This window comes from Tachypleus tridentatus, chromosome 1, assembly GCF_004210375.1.
Source record: "Tachypleus tridentatus isolate NWPU-2018 chromosome 1, ASM421037v1, whole genome shotgun sequence".
NCBI classification, from domain to species: domain Eukaryota; kingdom Metazoa; phylum Arthropoda; class Merostomata; order Xiphosura; family Limulidae; genus Tachypleus; species Tachypleus tridentatus.
In genome coordinates, this window is record NC_134825.1 from 154,177,910 (window position 1) to 154,201,932 (window position 24,023).

General features: G+C 32.3%; 1 protein-coding gene across 6 annotated transcripts in view; it reads left to right on the forward strand.

Moving 5' to 3' along the window:
• Positions 1–5,377: 5,377 nt before the first annotated feature.
• Positions 5,378–24,023, forward strand: part of LOC143227899 (uncharacterized) — a 33,069-nt gene continuing 14,423 nt past the window's right edge. For 4 of the 6 annotated variants that reach the window (XM_076459260.1, XM_076459264.1, XM_076459270.1 and 1 more), the window contains exons 1-9: positions 5,449–5,703; positions 6,081–6,119; positions 9,510–9,678; positions 14,995–15,166; positions 16,135–16,306; positions 19,992–20,053; positions 22,025–22,338; positions 22,797–22,870; positions 23,646–23,679. In XM_076459260.1, coding sequence (XP_076315375.1) covers positions 5,678–5,703; positions 6,081–6,119; positions 9,510–9,678; positions 14,995–15,166; positions 16,135–16,306; positions 19,992–20,053; positions 22,025–22,338; positions 22,797–22,870; positions 23,646–23,679 — 1,062 coding nt within the window. In that variant the 5' untranslated portion in view covers positions 5,449–5,677. The other 2 variants (XM_076459281.1, XM_076459288.1) reach the window with 2 other exon arrangements.

Below are 24,023 nucleotides of genomic sequence, written 5' to 3' on the forward strand. Positions count from 1 at the left end.
AATTAATTATATATTTCAAATTTGTATATTTGGAGTATGAGTGCACGTGAACAGATGTGAGAATGACCTTTAAAATACAGCTACAGGTACAATTATTACCTTAAAATCATGATATTTGCCTGACTTTTAACTCCTTAAGTAACTGTACACAAAAATCACACAGTAATTATGTATCTCAGAATGGCTGGCATGGGTATTAACACTTTTATTGATAAGCAGAGAACAACGCGTCGGTTTTCCCAGGTCATCTTTAGGTTAACAAAGAGGTTAACATTCATTAATAAGAATGTATTTCAGAACGGCTCACATAGGAAGGTCGAAACGTTGTTCTTTCCTTATCAATAAAAATGTTAATACCCATAATAGCCGTTCTGAGATACATTTTTATTTCAAGCGGGTTTCTCGTCATCAAGAAATACAGTAATAAACATCAACTGTCGAATATCGTTATAAATAAATATTATGATTCCTCAGTTTATGAAACTATGCACTTTTGTATTGGTCTCGGTATAACTGTAGCTTGTGCCCTACGTAAGCCATACAGTGTTATCGAAAATTAACAAATACGGAAACAAAATAGCAAACGCTTCTCCGCTGCCATCTGTTCGAAGACAAAGGCTGTTAATTATTGCACAGCCTTGTACAACATAAAACTCTACTTTTTTTTTTCCTTTGGTTTTGCACAGATAGCCCTCGAGTAGCTTTGTGCGAAATTCCAAAACAACAACAGATATAATCTGAACGTCACGAAAATTTTCAATTAAGTGTGAAAGCAATTTCTTACATCACTTGCGAAAATATATATATTAGTGAAAATAAATATAATTTAATGCAGTTAGATAGTAAAGTAAGTAAAATCACAAGGAAGGAACTGCGCTAAAACAACAACTCCAAATCTCTGACTAATTATATTAGTTTGTCACAACTCAAAAACAAGCCGAAACAAAAAAAATCAAAAAACGGTACATCAACTGAAAAGATCTCAGGGTACAAGCTACAATGTGGGATTATAAAATGACCCCAGGTTTTGGAGATGACTGCGGAAGTAAGATCCAAATTGCGGTGAGGATGCATCGTCTGCCAGTCTTAACCTCCATTCACCATGTGTAAGACTGGGTACCACATTGTAGTTTGTATCCTGGGATCTTTTCAGTTGATGCAGCGTTTTTTGTTTAATTTGTTTTTGTTTCGGCTTATTTTTGACTTATAACAAATTACTATATATATATATATTTAATTTTAAAATATGCAGACTTCTAAAGGCGTGAAGCGATGTTTGACCTTCTTCCTCTTGTATAACTGACCTCAGACTCATAAATGTTACATATTGCTTTTGATTGGTTTGATTTGCTTTGAATTTCGCGCAAAGCTACAAAAGAGGCTATCTGCGCTGGCCGTCCCTAATTTAGTAGTGTAAGACTAGAGGGAAGGCAGCTAGTCATCATTACCCACTGCCAATTCTTGGGCTACTCTTTTACCAATGAGTAGTGCGAATGACCGTCACATTATAACGCCCTCATGGATGAAAGAGCGAGGATTTTTGGTGCGACGGGGATTCGAGCTCGCGACCCTCAGATTGAGAGTCAAGCGCCCTAACTACCTGGCGATGCTGGGCCAAAAATTCAATATCAGATTATCCCAAAATAACAAAAAGTAACTAAATAACGAATGTTTAATTACTTTCTGTTTTATCCAAATATGTTTGTTTCTTGTCGCACAAAGATATTCGAGAGATAGCGGCACTAGCGAACCCTGATTTTGAAGTTATAGATTAAAAGGAAGGTAGCTACTTAATGTTACCCACCGTCAACTTTTGGGCTATTCTTTACCAACAAATAGTGGAATAAACCATTTCAACCTATAACAGAAGGGAAAACTTTCCGTGCGCAGACGTTTGTTATTTTTATATTTTTAGCTACCAGAATGTATATTGATTTTTCCTTTCAAATTAAAACACTAAGTTCCCAATTCACCAAACGTTTTCTTTTAAAAGTATTTTCTTTTACCGAAATTAGATAACTTTAAGAGAAAAGTTTCGAATACTCAGAATAGTTGGAGTGTTTTTGGTCAATAGCGAAATCATTACGCTACTGCCTGATGTGTTGTATAGGTACATAATTTGATCTCAGTGAGTAACTGTTACATCGAGAGATTTAATTCCTGAATAACACATACGATAAGGTTAATGGTTTCATAAATTTTGAAGCGATGTCAATCACGAACTATTAATATAGGATTTTGACCTAAGCAGTTGTAGTAAAAACTATGAAAATAAATTAATATAACGATAGTGACTTTTCTTGAATACATGTAACTATAGTTATGTCACTGTTATGACTGGACTGATTCACCAGAAGTACGTGGTTTATTGGCTATGGTTTGATGCAAATTTATGTGCTACGTTTTAGTTCGTTTCTTTTTTATTCTCTTTTTACATTATATAAAAGCAAATATGTTAGATGATATAAATTACAAATTCACTTTTCTCATCAAGTGGGGCCCGGCATGGCCAAGCGTGTTAAGGCGTTAGACTCGTAATCCGAGGGTCTCGGGTTCGAATCCCGGTTGCACCAAACATGCTCGCCTTCCCAGCTGTAGGGGCGTTATAATGTAACGGTCAATCCCACTATTCGTTGGTAAAAGAGTAGCCCAAGAGTTGGCGGTGGGTGGTAATGACTAGCTAGCTGCCTTCCCTCTAGTCTTACATTGCTAAATTAGGGACGGCTAGTGCAGATAGTCCTTGAGTAGCTTTGCGCGAAATTAAAAAAAAACAACAACAACCCATCAAGTGCACAATCAGTGTATATATACATCCATAATATAGCCATTTTTGTTATTTCTAGTAACGTGGCTTGGAAATTTTCTCAGTTGGGTTTCTAATTTCTCGTGAATATCACGTAATAAATTATTCAGTAAATAATAAACCAAACTAACATGTGTTATGTTAATACTGGTTGACGCATTGAAGTATAAAGCAAACGAAAAACATTTGTTCTACAAATCAGCTGTTTGGAAACATAGTGGGTTTGGGTTTAAAGTTTTGGGGCAAAACGGTGTAAGAAAATTGACCATTCGAAAACCAAACATGCTCGCCCTCTCAGCCGTGGGAGCGCTATAACTTGACGGTCAATTCCACTGTTTGTTGGTAAAAGAGTAGCCGAGCCTTTCTCAAGAGAAAACAATTTCAGACTCCTTGTATGACAACCCCTTCATCCCAGGCATCATTCTAGTTGTTCTCCTCTGAACCATTTCCAACAATTCAATATTTTTCCTAAAGTAAGAAGCCCAAGACTGCACCTGGTACTCCAAAGGTGATCTAACAAGTGACATATCCAAAGAAATTATAACTTTATTTAAACTTGTATTCAATATTATTCTAGGTACAGCCTAAAATCCTATTTGCCCAACAAATAAGATATTAATTAGCAACTACACTAAATCCTTTTATTTCATAATACTGTTAAGGCTATTCCCATTCAAACTATGCTTATAATTCATATTATGATCACCCTTTAAAACCCATCTGCAATTTATTTGCCCATCACACTAACTAGCCTAAATTATTTTGTAAAGTATCCTCATCATCCCCACGGCCAGAAATACCTAAAATATAAATATAATCTGCAAATTTTAATAATTTATTATCTATTTTTTCATCTATGTCATTGATTTAAAACAAAAAGAACAAAAATTCTAAGGCTGAGTCCTGAGGCCCCCTCTAGTGCCATTAATCCAGTTTGACTAAATTCCATTCATAACAACACTGTACTTTATCCATCCAGCCACTTTTTTATCTAATTAGCTGACTTATCCCCTCACATGTACAGAGATAACATTTTTACAAGTCTTTTATGTGACACTTTGTTTTATGCTATCTGAAAATCCAGGTACACCAAATCTGCATCTCTACTTTAATTTATATAAGCAGTAACCTTTTCATAGAATGTCAAAATATTTATAAAGCACGATTTCTCCTTAATGAAACATGTTGCAATCTAATTAGATTTTAAACTTTATTTTTAAATAATTTTGTAGAGCGTCTTTTACCAAACTTTCCAAAACTTTTCCCATAAGTGATATAAAACTAATGGACCAATAATTAGTGGGACAATTTTTATCATCTACTTTGAAAATAGGAGTATCATTAGCTAACCATCCAACTATACAATAACTTTGAAAAAATGTTACCAAGTGACTTTCATACCCAATCCTTAACCTCCTTCAATTTCCACCTTCTTAACCATTTTGATTTTAAAAGTCAGTATATCTAAAATAGCTCAGCAGATAACCCGATGTGTTTGTTTGTTTTTGAATTTCGCGCAAAGCTACACGAGGGCTATCTACGCTACAAGTCCCTTATTTAGCAGTGTAAGACTAGAGGGAAGGCAGCTAAACATCACCACTTACCGCCAATTCTTGGGCTACTCTTTTACCAAGTAATAGTGGGATTGACTATCACATTATAACGCCCCCACGACTGAAAGGGCGAGTATGTTTGTTGCGACGGAGATTCGAACCCGCGATCCTCAGATTACGAGTCGAACGCCTTAGCCCACCTGCCCATGCCGGGCCTAGCCCGATGTGGCTTTGCCATAAGAAAATACACACATATCTAAAATAGCATTGTTTCTAGTAGGTTCATTGACCATATGGTAAAGAAAACATTTATACAGTTTCTAAAATTCTTTCTCTCTCATGGTTTGACTCTAACATTTCTCAATCCATACGTATGGAATTAAAATTACCAAAATATATGAATTTATTGATTAAAAGCTGAAATTTTAACCTCATTGAAAAATTTCTCATTAATTTCATCAGTGCCATCTGGTGGACAGTAACACATATCTACTAAGATCCTTTACGTTTCATATCCGTGAATAGTATCTAAATAAATAAGTTACGAAGTGAATTTAAAAATATACTTTTCTAGAAAATAGTTATATTGTTATCGTAAATATTTTGTCGAATTTTGAATAAATCAATTACTGATTTCTAGTCAAAAGTCATTCTGTACAATGAATGATTTGTTCTGAAAATGACCTAGGAAGGTCGAAACGTTGTTATCTTCTTGTCAATAACAGTATTAATGCCCATACCAACTGTCCTGAGATACATATTTGTTCTATAGTTAACTTCATCAGACTTATTTAAAATTACGTTCCATTTTTCCATGGCTATATCGCCATCTATTGTAAGCTTCACATCACGAATTTTATTGGTAATAAGTAATTGCTAGAAGTTAAGTACTTGTTTTTGATTTATTACTATTATTATTTTGTTAAAACATTTCTAATTATTTTAAAGATATGGGTAGTTAAATTAGTGTAAGAACGATCTTTAGCAGTTTAAATAGATTATCAAAACATTGTTATAATTATTAAGGAAAAATTCCCACAGTTCTATGCGCGCCTTAATGGCGTCCTTCTGAGGGAGGAGTATTTGGTATGATAATTAATTTTCTATTGTGCTGGACGTAAAGGTGGACATTATAGCTTGGGGCTTATTTTATATTAAAGTGATTTAGTCATCGTTTGTACTACTAGTAGCATAGGTCTAGTCATATTTATACTGATTCATTCCAGTTTTGTTTTTTTTAATAAAAGTGACTTCGCAAGGAAGTTGGTCTGAAAATAATCGGTATTATAGCATCACTGGTAATTAATTTTCCCTTAATTTTATGACGAGGAACCCACGTTTTAGAAAGTAAGTTTGGTTTGACTGGCTAATGAAAATTTTTTATAAATGTACTACTACAACGTTTTGACAATGTTATGTAACTCTCAGTTACAAACAGCAGAGAAAAGTATATCTGTAATAGTGTAAGCTACTTGTACAAGATGATGTAGCCTTGTCGAAAGGACGCGTATTTATATTTCAAGAAAGATCTTTTCACGACCTAGTCAAGCCATCTACAAACTTTTAATATAACTTCAACGTTTCATCCCTTGCTTTTTAGGAAGCTTTTCCAAGTTTGTTGTGATGGTTTTAATGTAAACAATTTTTGGTAAAAGTTATTATCATGTCATTAATTATTTGAAATTTTACCTGTGGCATAGCTAAACGTCTCACTTTTATTTTAGGTACAGAACATTTATCAGTATTGGAAGATTTAAAATGAGGTAAGTGAATCGTTATTTTTATAGTGGTTAAGGAACTGTATCCACAATCAGCAGTTTATGGGTTCAAATCATATCATAGATATCATAGAACTTGTTTGCCCCTTTTTGCCATGTAGGTTTTATAGTGTAATGTTTAGTCTCATTCTTTAATGTTAAAAAAGTAACTCAAGGTTTCACGGTGAGTGGTGTTGACTAGCTGCTTTCTGTCTAGTCTATCACATCAAAATTAAGGATGGTTAGGGAAGATAACCCTTGAGTAGTTTTGTATGAAATTCCACAGACACGTATAAACTCTGAGTCTCATGTTTAAGGTGGTCATGTAATATCTACATTTGATGCTCTTTGATTAAACAATTAGTTAAACTGATCCACCCTTCCATACCTTGTAACTCTTATTTGCACAACAGAGATTGCATCACTGCTAGCATTCTTTACTATATCACTTGCTGTGTCAGTTATATCCTCCATCCCTGACTAAGGATAGTGTAATCTAATTCTTTTCTCCATGTTTAACCCCCAGATTATTTTGTCTATGTGTTATATTAAAGAATTACCTGTAATTATAAACCTTGTGTTTTTCATTTCTATCAATATCCAATCCATTTTGTTATTTTTATTTCCTTATACAGCAGCAACTGTGTTACTGAAGAAAATGAATTTGATCTCATAGTATATTAGTTACTCAAGCCATTGTGGCAATACTCTGTTACTAATAGTAAATATAATGGAATATTAAAATATGTCTACAGACCTTTAATTACAAGTCAGAAGATGTAGTTATCTATACATATCACCAAACCATGATTAGAATATTCTGCAGTTTTGCTCTTTGTATTGAAAAAAAGAAAAAAGACTATTGACTTATTGAAAGGAGTTGTGATAAGGGCTACTAGGATGATTTCAGAAATAGAAGAATTATCATATAGAGATAGGATAATTTGCTTATTTTCTTCTGAGAAAAGAAGGATGAGAGCCAATTATCTAGGAATTCACAGAATAAAGGCCTTTGATTTTTCTGTTCTGAATTATAGGAATAATAGGATGGGAGGACCCATGCTTAAGATATGGAGAAAGATGAGTTTCCAGTAGTAATTTAAGGAGAGAATTTTGTTTGTATGTTTGTTTTGTTTGAATTTTTTTTAATAATAATAAAATGTTCATTGTGGTAAAGAAAATAATAACTTGATTGATCCAAGTAAATTTTTTCTTCCAAATTTGTAAAAAAAAACAAAAAACTAATATAAAGAAAATGAATTATATTTTAGAAATCTACAGTTGGAAAATCTGTTATTAAAACCAATTTTAATGAGTTCCCAGTTTTCAATTTTGCACACCATATGATAGTTTTTTGCTCTCAAGTGCTTATTTATATAGTCTTTTCACTGTTATTTGAACCTTTGAGATTGTGGTGGGAACAACACGTTCTGGAGGTCCACTAGTGGCTCACACTTGACAATGAGCTTCCCCACAGAGAACTCGGTCCATCATGGCCAGTGCTTCCTGTTGTAGTGCGCTGCAGTATCCCTGCTGTCCTAAAGGCAAATATAACAGGGAAACTTAGTAAAGCCTCCTTGGAGACCCATCAGGAATGCCACCATTTTGAAGTCTCCAATAACCTTCCAGCCATACTTATCATACTTCAAGGCTTTGAATAAGGTCTTGACACTGTTGTATTCCTCTTTGAGGTGCACCAAAAGATATTTGAATTTTAAAAGATCTAAAATTTGAATAATATAAAATCTTACTATTCAAGCAAGCAAACATTGTCCATTTTACCTTCTATAGTTTTTTTGCAGTGCTTGCAGGTAAAATTAGGTGTCCAGGATTTGTCTTGATCCCCGACAGGCATGCCGAAATGTGCCTTGTAGGCTTCATACATTTTAGCAGATGCTGTCACAGAATATTTTTTCGCTGTTGTCTTGAAAAATTGGTCACATACATAGCAGAATGTGTCTGGAGAGTGCTTGCAGCTTCTTGATGCCATCTCTGATAAAATCAGATAGGTATATGTGTTCACATAGGCAGCTAGAACTAAACTGAACTGGTGAGTGGTGAGCCCCTGTTTATATATTACTATGGAAAGTTCTAGAAAATTCTAAAAGGTTCTTGAAAATTCTTGTAAGTTTGAGAAAATTCTCTATCACATACTTGGCTCTGAATTTACCTGGAATGTTCTAGAAAGTAAGTAAATTTGAAAATTTTATTACCTAGGTCACAAAATCAAAGTTTGAAGAGAAAAATAGGTCTTTTTTATTTACTTTAGGCATAAGCAATTGGGAAATAACAATTTCTGCCCAGGAACAAGAAAAAGTAAATATTTTGTTACATAGTGCAATTTAAGACACACAACCTTAATTAAGAAAGCTAATTAATGTATAAAAGTAATAGGGTGTCATGTTCTTTGTATATTTTATTAATTTATTTTTTATTTAAAAATGAATATAATAAAAAATTAGTTTATTAAACCTCTTTGTTACAAAAAGTATGGTTTTGTTGAAGGCCAAGATAAAAGAAAAATAAAGAGGCCTGATGTAAGTGCTAAATTTTGTATTTTTTAATTATGTTTCTTATTTATTGTTATAAAAGTAACTAAAATATAAAAACTGTAAACTTATTAAGTTGTATGAGAAAATGTAAATAAAACCATTCAGCTTGTTTAATCCAAGTGTTTATGTAGTTAGACATGGTTCAAAGAGAAATAAAATAAACGAAAGCTGTTAAGATCAATAACTAGTTGTTTGTTATAATTAGCAGGTATTGTAAAAAAATGATTTAGTGTTGTTTTTATGTGGTGGTTACAAGGTCAGTCAGTTTCTTGTGTTTTAGGGTAGAGAAAATAACAGATAAAATATACAGTTTTAGTGAAAAAGAACTTTTGATGTTCATTTTGGGGGTTTTAGAAGGTATGCAAATGAAATGTGGAAACTTTAAGATGAATAAAGTATTTTTAATCTACCATGAAAATCATCTTTCACTAAGCCTAGTGAGAGTTGGTGTTGTAATCTGACTCCATAAATTCATAGACAAAGTTTTAGTAAAATTTCTTAAATAAAAAAAACAACAGATTTTTTGTGTAGAAAAACACTTGTAATATTTACAAAAAGAATACAAAATTTTGTGAAGACGAACTTGCAGTATTAACATTTATAGTATGTCTACTATACTTTTATTGTTATGTGATGGTTGTAATTTAGTTCAAAATAAGCAAGCCATATAAGGAGAGTTAAAAATACTTCTCACTTGCTGGAACCTTATCATATGTTAGCAAAATAACATTTTTAAATAAACACAAGATTTATATTTTATTTAAAATCCATATCTGTTGCATAGAGTTCTTGTATGAGTAGCGTTAAAACTTTCAAACGTAGTGTATACTGTTATTTCTTATAGTGTAGAACAATCCATAGCTTCAGCCAGAGCCTCAGTCATGGTCTATGATGACCTTAATCGACGGTGGCTGCCTAGTGGATCATCTAGTGGACTTTCTAAAGTCCATATTTACCAGCATGTGGTCAACAATACATTTAGAGTTGTTGGACGTAAGTTGCAGGACCATGAAGTAAGTAGTTTCTTTCACTAATTGAGAAATTAATTGATGTATATGTGCAAGACAAGTACATAAATATTATAGTCAAATAACTGTATATTTAAAGTAAAATTTTGATATAAATGTAATTTGAGAAAAATGAACATTTACTATATTAACATATATTTAATAATGCAGAAGAAACTATAATTAATGTAAAAGTGAAAATATACCAGTTGAAAAATGATTAATTAAAAACCAAGTGTAACTTTATAAGTTCGAAAAATTAAAACTTTCAATATTGCATTTACACAAAACTGCTTAAATACTATTTTATATTGTAACTTGAGGATACATGTTAATTGAAATTATGAGTTAATAGTGAAAACTGCACTTAGAATGTGTATTTCTTGTCAGTTAAGCTATTGTTTAACTGGTTTATTGTACTTGTGTCACTTCGAGTAAACTGATATCTGATAAGTATTTATAAGTATCTTCAGGATAGCAGATTTTTGAAATAGTATTCAGAGAATAAATTGGACAAATTAAATAAAATATTTTTCATATGAATAATGTTTGTGTATTTGTTTCACTTAACTCTGATTTCTGACTCACTGAGTGACAACATGGAATAACAGTGTCTGGAAGAATAATATTATAGATTTTTACAGCAACCAGATTTAAGGCATTTTTAGTGGTTGTTTGAAGGACAACCATTAACCAGACTTTGGTTGTTTTGCTTAAAAAAATGTTTTCCATCCACAAAAAACAAAATCACTCACAATAATGTAAGGATAAGTGCAACTCATAAGTTTCTTTTTGCAGTTTTTTAGCAATTTCACTGATGATGTTGTTGATACAACATTGTGTATTCACTCATACCTTATCAAACAACTTAGGGATACACCTTGAAAATACTATAAAATACTCATCAACATTCTGTGAAGAAAAAAAAACTGATAAAAATGTTCTATCTTGTTTTGACAATTTTAATAATTAACATAAACAGTCCAGTTTGAGTAAAATGGTAGGTTATGGTAACAGGAACACTACTGGAACCCTTCAAAAATACTACAATGCTGGGTGTTCAGAGAATGTACTTCCCTACAGTCATAAGCAATACACTAATATGGGTACATTATATCAACTGTGCACATGAATGATGCTTTGTTTACTTCTGAAAAAGCCTGCAAAAACTTATTTTGCATGTTGCATCCTTTTCTGTCATACAATTATTATAGAACAAGGATTAATGCAACACTTTCGCTAGTCACTGCTATAAGATGAACAGATTTGCCACAGTAGCAATTATTTCATGCCAAAACAAACTCAACTTTCTGTACACTCAGAGTCCACATTTTTTTTTTCCATTTCATTACTAGACACATTTCTTCTCAATAGCTGTATCAGTGTATTTCAACTGAAAGCTATTGATCATTTTTTCACTCCTTCAATGGAGTCTTCAACTTCTGCCTAAGGACACTTATCACGCAGTAGGTGGAGCAACTGCAGTTGTTTGAAGTATCACTAGCAACACACAGCATTGTAAATAGGGATGCTATTATTATGGTGATTTCTTTCATGGTGTGTACATGTTTGGGGGATTTCAGTGCACTGTTACAGGTACCTAGGAAAGCAAACCTAGGTATTAAGCCTTATACAGTGTGTGCAGCTAAAGATAGTGTTTCTGAGAATTTCTTTGCCAGTCTGGACTTGTGTGTGTGCTAGGAAGTTACAGTGGGATGGCAGGAGTATTCAGTGCAAACATGAAAATAGCATGAATTATCACTCTGTTGATATTGTTCTTATATTGCTTGTATTCCATTGCTTCTCCCTGGTTCAACATTGAAATTCTCACAGAAGACAATGTGTACAGCTTTGAAATCTTAAATAATGTGGTTGTCTGACAGAATTTGTGTTTGTCTTGGACAACTGTTAACTGTATTCAGTGCTTTTAAGTCAGGCAGAGGGGTCCTAGTGTAATATCCCACAACCCTTAGATAACCAATATCAACAATTCCAAGTAACATATTCAAAGAAGAGAGTCCCAACTCATGCCAACTTGTACAAGTACCTGTGTTGCCATTTAATATGGGTTTGTCCTTTCCCAGGAAGTGAGCATAGACATAGAGTCAAACTTGTACAAGTTTCCATAAGATAGCAGTTACCATATAAAATCATTATCTAAGCAAGCAAATTAGTATGCATACATAACTCTAGCAGTTATACAAAAACTACCTTAAATTGAAAATGTTTTGTATTAAATACAATTTACCTATAAGTGGTGGAGTTGCAGTAATATTGCAGCTTTATCAGGGTTAATATCCACAACTCAATCATTTCTCATGTGCTAAGACTATTTATTTATATACCTGTTAATAAAATAGCAGAAATAAAGAAGAATTTGGATATGTAGACTTGCAAAAACTGTAAAGGAAAAACATTGGTTGAAATAAAAAAATTGTGTGGAGTATAACTATTCTTCTAAGCTTATCAAAATCAATCCCACCACCAAAACCAATCATTGCTCAAGTGGTATTGCTGTTACCTTTTTTGAATCATTGGCTGAGTCCATTTATTTACATGCCTGTTCAGTAAATAGTATTGTTGTTCAGTGTTGTTCGAAAGTAGGTAAACCTTCAGATAATATAAAATACATATAAACATCAATAAATAAATTTGAATAATGTTAATTTATAAGAAACCTTCCTCTCCCCTCAGATTTTTATTAAATCTGTATTTTATACAATGTAGTATGAGTTCTAGCTTATATTTTTATTCCCCATCTTTTGCATTCATTTATGTATACACTTAAGGACAATGAACATTTAGGAAAAATATGCATTTTGCATTGTTAGACTCAACCACTTATTTGAGTAGTGCTTTATAAGATGAAAATAACAAAATGGAAAATAAAAATGAAAACGTTTTTTAGCATTTAATAGGGAAAATGTGAACATTATGAAATTAGCCTAAATACTAGCTGGTCAGAAGTTTAAGACCATACTGAAACGAAGCTTTAATAGGTAAACACGTAACAAAATTTAGTCATTTGTGTTCAAGCATTAGTGTTATCAACATCTACTGTGTTACATTGGGTAAAAACATGGCAAAGGCTAAAAAGTTGACAGAGTTTGAACGTGGCAGAATTAGCGAGCTGCAAAAGCAAGGTCTCTCTGAACGTGCCATCACTGGTGAGATTGGGCGTAGTAAAACTGCTGTTGTAAATTTCTTAAAAGACCCTGTGGGTTGCGGAACAAGAATTTCAAGTGGCTGGCCCAAGACAATTTCGCTTTTAAAAGACCGATGGGTTCTTGAAGACGCCTTCAAAGATTAACGCCCTTTTCCACAGAATGCAGCAAGAACAAAACATCTTGGTTAAACTTTGCTGAGGAGTACCAAACATGGGACACAGAAAAGTGGAAGAAGGTTTTGTTCTCTGATGAGAAAAATTTAACCTGGATGGTCCAGATGGCTTCCAACATTACTAGCACAATAAGGATATCCCACCAAAGACATTTTCTACATGACACAGATGAGGAGACTCCTTCATGATCTGGGGTACTTTCTCCTTTCATGGAACAATGGAGCTTCAGGTTATAAAGGGGTGTCAAACAGCAGCTGGCTACATTAGCATGTTGGAGAGAGCATCTTTATTGACTGAAGGCCCTCACTTGTGTGGAAATGACTGGATCTTTCAGCAGGACAATGCTGCAATCCACAATGCCCACAGGACAAAGGACTTTTTCATGGCAAATAACATGATTCTTTTGAACCATCCAGCGTGTTCCCCCAAACTGAACCACAGTGAAAATGTTTGGGGGTGGATGGCTAGGGAAGTCTATAGAAATGGACGTCAGTTCCAAACAGTGCATGATCTTCATGAAGCCATCTTCACCACTTGGAATAACATTCCAGTTAGCCTTCTGCAAACACTTATATCAACCACGCCAAAATGAATGTTTGAAGTTATTCGCAATGATGGCCATGCAACTCACTACTGAAACCTTTTGTTGGGCATTTCCTACCCTATTTAGGACTTCTTTTTGGTATGGTTTTAAACTTTTGACCAGCTAGTATTTAGGCTAATTTTATAGTGTTCACATTTTCCCTATTACGTGGTAAAAAGGCCTTTTTCATTTTTATTTTCCCTTTTTTTATTTTTGTTTTTTGAAGCTTTACTCAAATAAGTGGTTGAGTCTAACAATGCAAAATGCATATTTTTTGTTTATATTCATTCGCCGTAAGATTTTGGTCAGCAGCGTATATTTGCACACACACACACACACACACATTAAACAAGTATAAAATCATTTTAAAAACTATGAAATATGTGTTAACTAATCAAATTGAACTGTTTCTCTTGTCTAATTATATACATGATGGTAATTAGTTTGATTCTTTGTGTTCCTGGTTTCCATCTATTCTTTATTCATTGATGTTTAGAAGAAAAAAAAACTAAATAATGTCAAAAAATGTTCAACTGTTTCTGAAATCTCATATCTGTTTTATGAGGTGTTAATCTGTGTTTTTACATATGCCAGCAGTGTTGTTTGTTGTCAGTAATGAATCTGTGTAAAATCACTGATTCTGCATAAATATGATGTCTATAACATCATAAACAGAAGTGAGAGTGAAGATTAGAAAGAGTAATTTTGAGCTCTTTTTGAATGAATCTGATAATTATAATGTATGAATGTTGGGTACTAACTTTTCATGTAAAGTTTGTGAGATATTACAGTTTAGATATGACTTTTACTTTACTCTGCATTTTACAACATTTAAAACACTTTTTAAATTAATCTGGATGTACAATAATATGCAAATTATTGATTGAATTAAATATAAAAATAAACTTGCATGTTTTTCATCTTCCATCTATCACTTACTGTCTTCCATCCATTTTAATATTCTTTTTTCAGTATACTTAGTTTTCACCAAATGTGTTAAAAATGTTTGTATGAACATTACATTTAAGTAATGTTTCATTTATTGCATTAAGAATTAAAACCCATTTTTACATGATTTAATGAAGTTTGTTCATGGTAGTTCTTTAATACTTTCATTAGTATATTTTAGTTGGTATCTTCAAGTGCGCATTTCTTGATCAAAAACTGAAGCTTGTAAAATGTGTCTACATCTTTTTGTTTAATTGATTTTTGCTAATGTTAGCAGCTGTTATGAGTTAACTTCTCTGTAAGGAACAGAAAATCTCTGAAGGTCATATGTGATAATTAGTGAATGTTCAGGGTTTTATATTGCACTTTTGGGTTTATATTTATTGTGTTTTGGAAAGAGATATTTTGAAAAATATATTAATTTAAGCCTCATCATTTTATTGTTTTTCAGGTAGTAATTAATTGTGCCATTCTAAAAGGTTTGAAGTACAATAAAGCAACTCCAACATTTCATCAATGGCGAGATAACCGTCAGGTCTATGGCCTAAATTTCAGTAGCAAAGATGATGCATACACTTTTGCACAAACTATGTCCAAGACCTTGGAGGTTCTTGATCAAAATAGTGAGTTTATACTAGCATTATTTTAATGTTTTAAGACTTGCAAAAATATTAGTAGTCTTATACAACTCATGTTTTAGAATTTTTATTTGTTGCAGTAATTGTGAATATTAGGTGTGGATATGGAAATGTGGGAGAGTTTTATTTATAACTTATGCTTTTCAAGGACTTGTGATTAAATTTGGATTTCCTTCAACTGAGCAAGTAATTCATTATGAAGCCTAATACAAAATATGGTTGAGTTTAATTGTCCTTTTTTTACAGTAGTAACTGATTAAAAAAAAGCAAACAGAATAATTTTAACAAATACCTAGTTAAAAGTAGAAATACATTAATAATGAGCTTTAGGTGCATTTATTATATTGGTCAAATTTTTCATTTAATTGTGTCTGGGATAGGGTATTTTTTTACTGAATTTTATTAAAATACAGTAGTTTTATTATCAGTGATAATGCAATAAATTTATTATGAAATACAGCATTTGACACAGTACTTGATATTTGAAGTGTATATTTGCTTGCCTTTTACTAATTTTAATACTGCAATTTATGAATGGTGCCCACAAATTGAAAACAGAGTAAGGCAAGTCAATAAAACTGTTCTTATCCTTCTAGATTTGGAAATGAATTTGGGGTGACATGTACTATTCTGAGTGAAGAAAAGTTGTTTTTTTGTTAATTGTTTTGTATGGTGGATGTTACTCTCCAAATAAAAGGTGTATTTCTCCACCTATATATATATATATATATATTTGCCCATGTATGAAAAACAAAGCTAAATATGAGATTCATATTTAATAGAGAGAAAGCAAATGATTGATATCTTATTTACTTATGATACAAGACTTGATAAACCTGTCATTGTAATATTTTTATGTGTATATTAAACAACTCAACACTTGTCACATCTCAGTGTACTGAAGTTAAACTCAGAATAAATACCATAGATATTTAAGTTTATATTTTGATTAGATTCCACACCTCCAAGACCCTCACAGCCACCTGCAGTGCCTCAGCATTATCAACAACAACCAGTATATCAACAGCAGCAACAACAACCAATATATCCTCAACAACAACAACAACCAGTCTATCAGCAAATAGGCCAACCAGCACAGAATCACATTGGAGAAGGAGTTGGTTTGTACGTTTTTCTCTCATAATGTTCTTCTGAACCTTAATATTTCTCTTGTTCTTGTAGTATTTATGTAAAAAAAATTTTATTGAGAGTAATAAACTAAATACTTTTATTTTTACTAATCTTAGTCCTTTTGCATTAGGTAGGTCAAAATGAACATGTTACGACCTTTTACAGAGCTATGTTAAAAATTCAGTTAAACTACTTTATTATCATTGTATACAAATAAATCTAGCTAATAAATCAAATTGTAATACTATACATGTTTCAGGTTTTTATTCTGTAAAGAAATATTGAATAAAAATCTTCAGTCTTCTCTAGTATGAAAGTTGTGGCAACTGCTGTCTAGGTCTTCTCTAATTTATTTACCTCTCATCTGAGAAGTATGAAATTTATTGTAAATTAATTAATGTAGTTATTACACAAGCAAAGCATAAACTTTATGGCTTTCAATCTTACTTGGTTGCAAAGCATAAACACTATGGCTTTCAATCTTACTTGGTTGCAAAGCCATTCTTGCAAATACCCACCTGTCACGTTCTTGTTTTCACAAATTGCCAGTATGTATCTCTGACAGTTTACGTTACATACACCAAAAGAAAGCCTAAGTTTTAATCTGTCAAATGATATATTACATATATTTTTGTACAGAAAACAGTATATTTCACCTCCAGGTAAAACTTTATCCCCATGGAAAACTCATCAAGGAAGCTCTTAGCTCTTAATTAGAAAGCCAGAAACATTGTGATAGTTATAGAGCAATATCTGATTTTTGTGTTATTCTGTATTCATAGATGCAGTATTTAATAAAAAAATTACTTAGTGTGGTCATACCATTAGTGCATAAAAAGTAGGCTTGTTTCATCAGCTGTTTACAGCAAAAAAAAATTAAAAAAATTAAGAGTTGTATTTATTGTTTTGTGTGTGCATTCTTTATTTATTATTATAAAAGTAACTAAAATGTAAAAGTTAGAAGCTTAGTGTGTTATATAAAATAAAGAAAAAAAGAAATAGTAATAAAACTTTGAATGTATGCTCACAAATAATCCATGCATTTACTTAATTTGATAAGTAACATGAACTATGCATTCACTGAGTGATTTACAATTTGTGTGGTGGGATTATTAGCTAGGCATGGTTCACAGGGCATTAAAATAGTAAAATTTAACTAGAAACAGATGTATTCTGTTACAAGCTTTAAGCTGTTGAAGATAAATGATTGTAATTTTCTTTTACAATTGCAATCATACCAAAAAGAAAACAAAAGATAATTTATAATTATTTTCTAACTCTTTTTATGGTGGTTATGGGGTCAAGTGTAGAAAATAACAGATAAGATGTAAAAGTTTTTTGAAATAAAACATTTGATATTTATTTAGGAGGTTTTAGGGGTTATACAAATGAAATTTGAAAATGTTTAGATGAAGAAAAGTTTTTGCATTCAGAGCAGCCAACACTGATACCACTTAATTACAGAGAAAGTTTTAGTAGAAATACTTAATTAAAAATTCTGATATATTGTTTTTACCACATCTGAAAACTTGCCAAAAGTTTTGAAGGTGCTTTAGGTATTTTCAGTTTTATAATACTTGTACTACCATAGTTACGAGGTCACAAAAATACACAAGCCTATTGTGATACAAACAATGAGAAAGAAATGTGACTTTCTTAATAGGGCACTATTTATTTACTGTTAAAATGAGGTGTGAAAATTTCCTGCCAATCAGCAGTTTCCTACTTCTTTGAGGCTACCAAATCCAATAATAATAATAAAAACAAAATGCAATATTATGTAGTGAAGGAGATATTGAGTTTCAGGCTAAAAGCAAATTATCTTACATATTTTATGGTATTAAACACTGTAGTCTCAATGTGTACTTGATCAATTTTAAAAAATATTTTTAAATCACACTTCACCTGAATCTTTGTGTAGGTGCTATATTAGTACAACACCTATTTAAAGAGTAGAGCCAAGTCTAAGATAAAAATACTCTAAAAGTTGATGATGAAAGTATACTTAAGTAACATGGATTTATTAAATTTTTGTTTTAAATGAATGGTCCTCACCTTAAAGAAATCATGTCATTGGAATAATTAAATAATTTACTGTAGGAGGTTAAGATGTTTCTTTTCAACTACAGTGGAACCCCTCTAAGTGGCTACCCCTCAGATTCGGTCACCTCTTGAAAGCAGGCATTCAATCACAGTCCCTTTTTTTGTTTACATAATCCCTAATTATGTAAAGTGGAACCCCTCTAATCAGACCAGTTTGTCTCAGTCCCAAAGGTGGCTACTTTAGAGGGGTTCCACTGTATTATAGGAGATACACAATACAGAATTAGTAAGTTTGATATCAATTATACATATCTAAATATTAATTTAAAAATGCACTAATGCACTAATTTCCTTTTAAAAAAAACAACTCATTTTCTCTCCTCATTCACCTCTCCCTCCAGGCATGGCTCCTGTTGTGGACTTCTTTGGATTTATTACACTACATTTGTATTTCAATGAATTGATGTGATGAAGCTTTTAAAAGAATGGAGTAAAATGCATAGCACTAGATGAGAATCTGTGTTCAATGTCCACATCTTCAAAAACTGTAGATTTTATATTTTTACATATGATATTAACCTGCAAGAAATAAAATTTGTTTCTTCCCACCTTTCATACATTTCACACATTACACAGGAAGTTTGTTTTTTTAATTTTTGTAGTTGACAACTATATGTGAGATTCTATTGTTACTTTTTGCTTTTTGTTACATAGATTGCTCAAGGATTGTAAATTCCTAGATCCTGGAAACTTAACATGGTGACTTCAAAGTTTTTAGAGTTTTATAATTTCAAAAAATTTTGTCTTGTAAAGATTTGTAAAATGTACAAAATACTTGTATATATTTTAACAAAAACTTAATAGAAGTTTTCAGTTAAAAAACTAAACTTTACAACAAGACATGATGTTTGTCACTTGGGGATAAGCAATGAAAAATACAATAGTTTGCTTTTATCTAGTGATGAAGTAAACAAGTTGTTTAAGCAGCCTTTTTGGTTTTTGTAATTTGTTCTAAATCAACAAATGTGTTATACATAAAGTAAATAAACATCTAAGAAAAACACAAATTAAAAAAATGCATTGTTGTTGCACTGTTTTGTGATTAGTTTCAGAGAGAAAAGTATCATAAGTAGCAAAAACAACAAAATTGTTGTTAGAAATTAATTAATTATGCCATGTGACGGAAGCTTAATGCTTTAAGAACAATTATTATACCAGCCTATGTTCATGAACATTAAAATAAGGAAATGTTTAAATCTGTTTAAATTTAATGAAAGTGAATAAAACGATGGTATAAAACTATTATGTACTGTTTATTTGATGGTTCATGTTGTCTTTTTAGGTAGTATTAATAATGATGATAAAAGTAATGTTGTATTGGTATTAATATATAAAGAATATGAATAAAATATCATAAATCAACAAATTATTGGTATATATTTTACAAGCAACCAAATTAAACCTCACAAACTGTGAAGGAAAGTTAGTAATATGTAATGAAGCAAAATCATAACACTCAAATTTTGGGTGTGATATTGTTCTGCAATGGTCTTGTTGTTGTGTCACATTCACTTATGATTTTGCATTTATGTGCAGTGTTTACATATTGCATGTCTGAAACCTTTCACTATTGCAGGACAAGAGATGAAATAGGAGGGGAAAGAAGACAGTCTACTGTCCAGTATGCTACAAGTTCAGGTAAGTGATAAATGTTTTCACTTTTTAAACATTAACAACTGTTAATAATGTCATGAAAATAGCAGTTGAACTTCTGATTACAAAGTCATGTTGAGATTTTTGTTTGCTTTTCATTAATGGTAGTTATTTGCAGAAAACAAAATTAATGAGCTGGTTTGGAGGTGGGAGGTATAGAAACCATGTTAGTATTGAATAATGTGTCGTATTACAGTGGGAAAATGTTGTCAACACGTACGGCTTTAACAAATATGTAGTTTTCATTATGTGTCTTAGTGTGTCATATTAAACTAACCTACAGTCATGTGAAAAAATTAGGACACCCTATGAAAACCTGTGTATATATGTAACATTTTTGGATAAATGGATATTTAATCTCAATTGTAACAATACTGAGAGATTAAAGTAATATAACTAAACAATTACAACTGAAGAAAAGACTTTTCCAGATCTTCTGTAAAATGTAATTCAACAAAAATGCATATTCGACCTGAGGAAAAAGTTAGGACACCCTAATAGCTAGTGTTACCCCCTTTGGCTGAAATATCTGCAGTGAGATGCTTCTTGTAGCCATCTACCAGTCTCTGACATCGGTCTGAAGAAAGTTTGCCTCACTCCTCAATGCAGAATTCTTTCAGCTGTAGGATATTTGAGGGGTTTCTTGCATGTACAGCCTGTTTCAAGTCACCCCACAGCATCTCAATGAGATTAAGATCTGGGCTTTGACTCAGCCATTCCAGGACTCTCCATTTCTTAGTTTTTAGCCAGTCCTTGATGGATTTACTTGTATGTTTTGGGTCATTGTCATGTTGCAGGGTCCAGTTCTGCTTCAGCTTTAATTTTCATACAGATGGTCTCACGTGATCCTCAAGCACCCTCTGATACACAGTAGAATTCATGGTGGATTCTATGATTGTGAGCTGTCCAAGTCCTGCTGCAGCAAACCAGCCCCAAACCATGGCACTTCCACCTCCATGCTTCATAGTTGGTATGAGGTTCTTTTTTCCTGGAATGCTGTATTTGGTTTATGCCAAACATGTCCTCTGTTTTGGTGTCCAAATAATTCAAATTTGGACTCATCTGTCCAAAGAGCATTATTCCAGAAGTCCTGGTCTTTGTCTACATTCTCTCTAGCAAACTTCAGTCTGGCCTTGATGTTTCTCTTAGAGAGCAAAGGTTTCCTCTTTGCACACCTCCCATGCAAGTTACACTTGTACAGTCTCTTTCTGATTGTAGAGGCATGCACTTTCATATCAACAGTAGCTAGTGCCTTCTGTAGGTCCCATGATGACATTTTAGGGTTTTTGGAGACCTCTTTCAGTATCTTGCTGTCTGCTTTTGGGGTGATCTTGCTTGGACAACCAGACCTGGGCATGTTGGCAGTTGTTTGGAAAGTCATGCACTTGTTGACTATTTTCTGGACAATGGAATGGCTGATTTCAAAATCTTTTGGGATCTTTTTAAATCCCTTACCAGACTCATGAGCTGTTACAATTTTCTTTCTGAAGGCCTCAGACAGCTCTTTTGCTCTCACCATGGTGCTCACTCTCACTTCAACAGTGAGGAGCACACCAAACTAAATGTCTGAGGTTTAAATAGGGCAAGTCTCATTCACAATGCTGACTAACGATCTTCTAATCACGTGTACCTGGTGTGATACACCTGTGTGTGAGTTGAGCCATTTTAAGTGGGTATAAATGTGGGGGTGTCCTAACTTTTTCCTCAGTTAGAATATGCATTTTTGTCAAATTACATTTTACAGAAGATCTTAATAAGTCTTTTCTTCAGTTTTAATTGTTTAGTTATATTAGTTTAATCTCTCAGTATTGTTACAATTGAGATTAAATATCCATTTATTCGAAATTGTTACATATGTACACAGGCTTTCATAGGGTGTCCTAATTTTTTCACATGACTGTATATTTTATACTAAAGTAATGGTGGAATATATAACTGGCTTGAATTGTATTACAGTTGGAGGCTATGCTAGTACCAGTCATTCAGCCAGTTCAGCAAATGTTTCACCGAGTGGGTCTGGCCATCATCGTTCACCCTCAGCTCCTATGCCAACACCACCTCCAGGTCCTCCCCCTCCTATCATGCCATCTCAAACAGTTGTTCCTCCACCCCCACCACCTCCTCCATTAGGACAAGTGGCTCCACCAGCACCACCTCCACTTCCTTCAGGAGGATCACAGACACTTCCTCGACAGGGAACTTCTAATACTGCCCCCGTTTCATTAGCTGCTGCACTTCAGACAGCTAAGCTGAGAACAACGCAGCCAAAGGTAGAGTTAAATATTTTATAGTGATATATGCGTAAATGGTTGTGTGGATCTTGATAGTTTTAAAAGAGGTTACTAATGATTTATGAGGAAATTTTATTTAAAATGCTTGTAGGTTTAAGTTGTGAATGCTTGCCACTGAGTTTTAAAGTTTTAATGTAGTTTGTATGTTATTGTACATGAATATTAAAGTAAAGTAAAGTATAAAAGTTATGCAACAGTGATTTCACAATATTCGCTTATGAAAATTATCAAAAGAAGTTAAACTTACATTTTCAGAAGGCATAAGGTAAGTATAACATTACTTTTTTTAACCAATAGTTATTTATATTTTTTGTAATATTCACATATTTGACTTAATTGCTGCTACTTAAAAATAGAATTAAAATAGAATAACTGAAGCACAATTAACATAAAAAAATGTTGACATCACTTTGATAAAGAGTAATTTACTGTTATAGGTTTCAGAAAATGAACCAAATCGACCTGCACCAGCTGGACTAATGGATGAAATGACTAAAACACTAGCCAGAAGGTTAGTTATTTAGTAAATTTCTAACAGTGGAGGATGGTATGACTGTCATTAAAAATTATGTTAGGTTTTGTTCATCAAGAATAGGACTTTTTTTTATGGAAATGATGAATTAGCACTCTGTTAACTAATAGCCTGAGAATAATTTTGAGGAACATATTATTGCTGCTGTGGTGTTTCTCTCTCTCTCTCTTTGTCACTGAAATTAAATACAGAGCTCATTAAGATGAGTTGTCAGTCTAAGCAGATGTTAGATGAAACCAAGATAAGCCAGATTTGAATTGCATTCAAAATCTAACAGCTCATATATACATACACATGTGTGAGTTTGTATCAGATAATTAAATGTGATACAATTCTCATTAATTTTTAGGTCATTTAAATTTTAGTGTAAATTTAATACAACTCATTCAGACATGTTATTGGAAGTATCTTACTGTTACCAACAGTTGTGATTTGACAGTGAAAATAATTTTGCTTTTATAAACAGAGTAATAAATACATTATTAAATATTTTAATTTTGTATTAACATTTTCTGGACAAAATCAGATAAGGTACTAGAAGTAGTTAAATGTTAACAACAGTCATGAATTGACAGGGAAAATAATGTTGCAGTATTAATCCAAGTAGAGTAATTAAATTAATAGATCATGAAATAATTTGACATATCCAACTGAAAGCTGGTTCAAAGTAGTGAAAGATATTTATTGGTTTAGAGTGTTTAGAAGTGTTAAAGAATTGCCACTTACTAGGAATGTTGATTTTTTTGTTTTCCAGAAGAGCACAAGTAGAAAATAACCCAAATAGTCAAGTAAGTATAAAACGAACTTTGAATTTGAAGGATATATTTATTTTTGTTAAAAGTAAGTACAAAATTGTGCTTAGTCTGAACTGCTTGAAAAATAAATTGTGCAAAACATTTTTTAACCTTTAAACTTGGAGAAATTAAACTTGCAAAAATTGTGATTGGTGTGAATTGTTGAAATAAAACTCTATGTGGAAGAATAAAATAAGTGCAAACATTACCACGAGTCTGAACTATATAGCTCTAAAACAAGAAGAATTCTGTAATAGAAAAATAGCCTTTATTTTGGGTAATTTAAATTTAATAACACTTCTGTAATGAAAAATAAAGGTGGATATGAAGATTTTTTT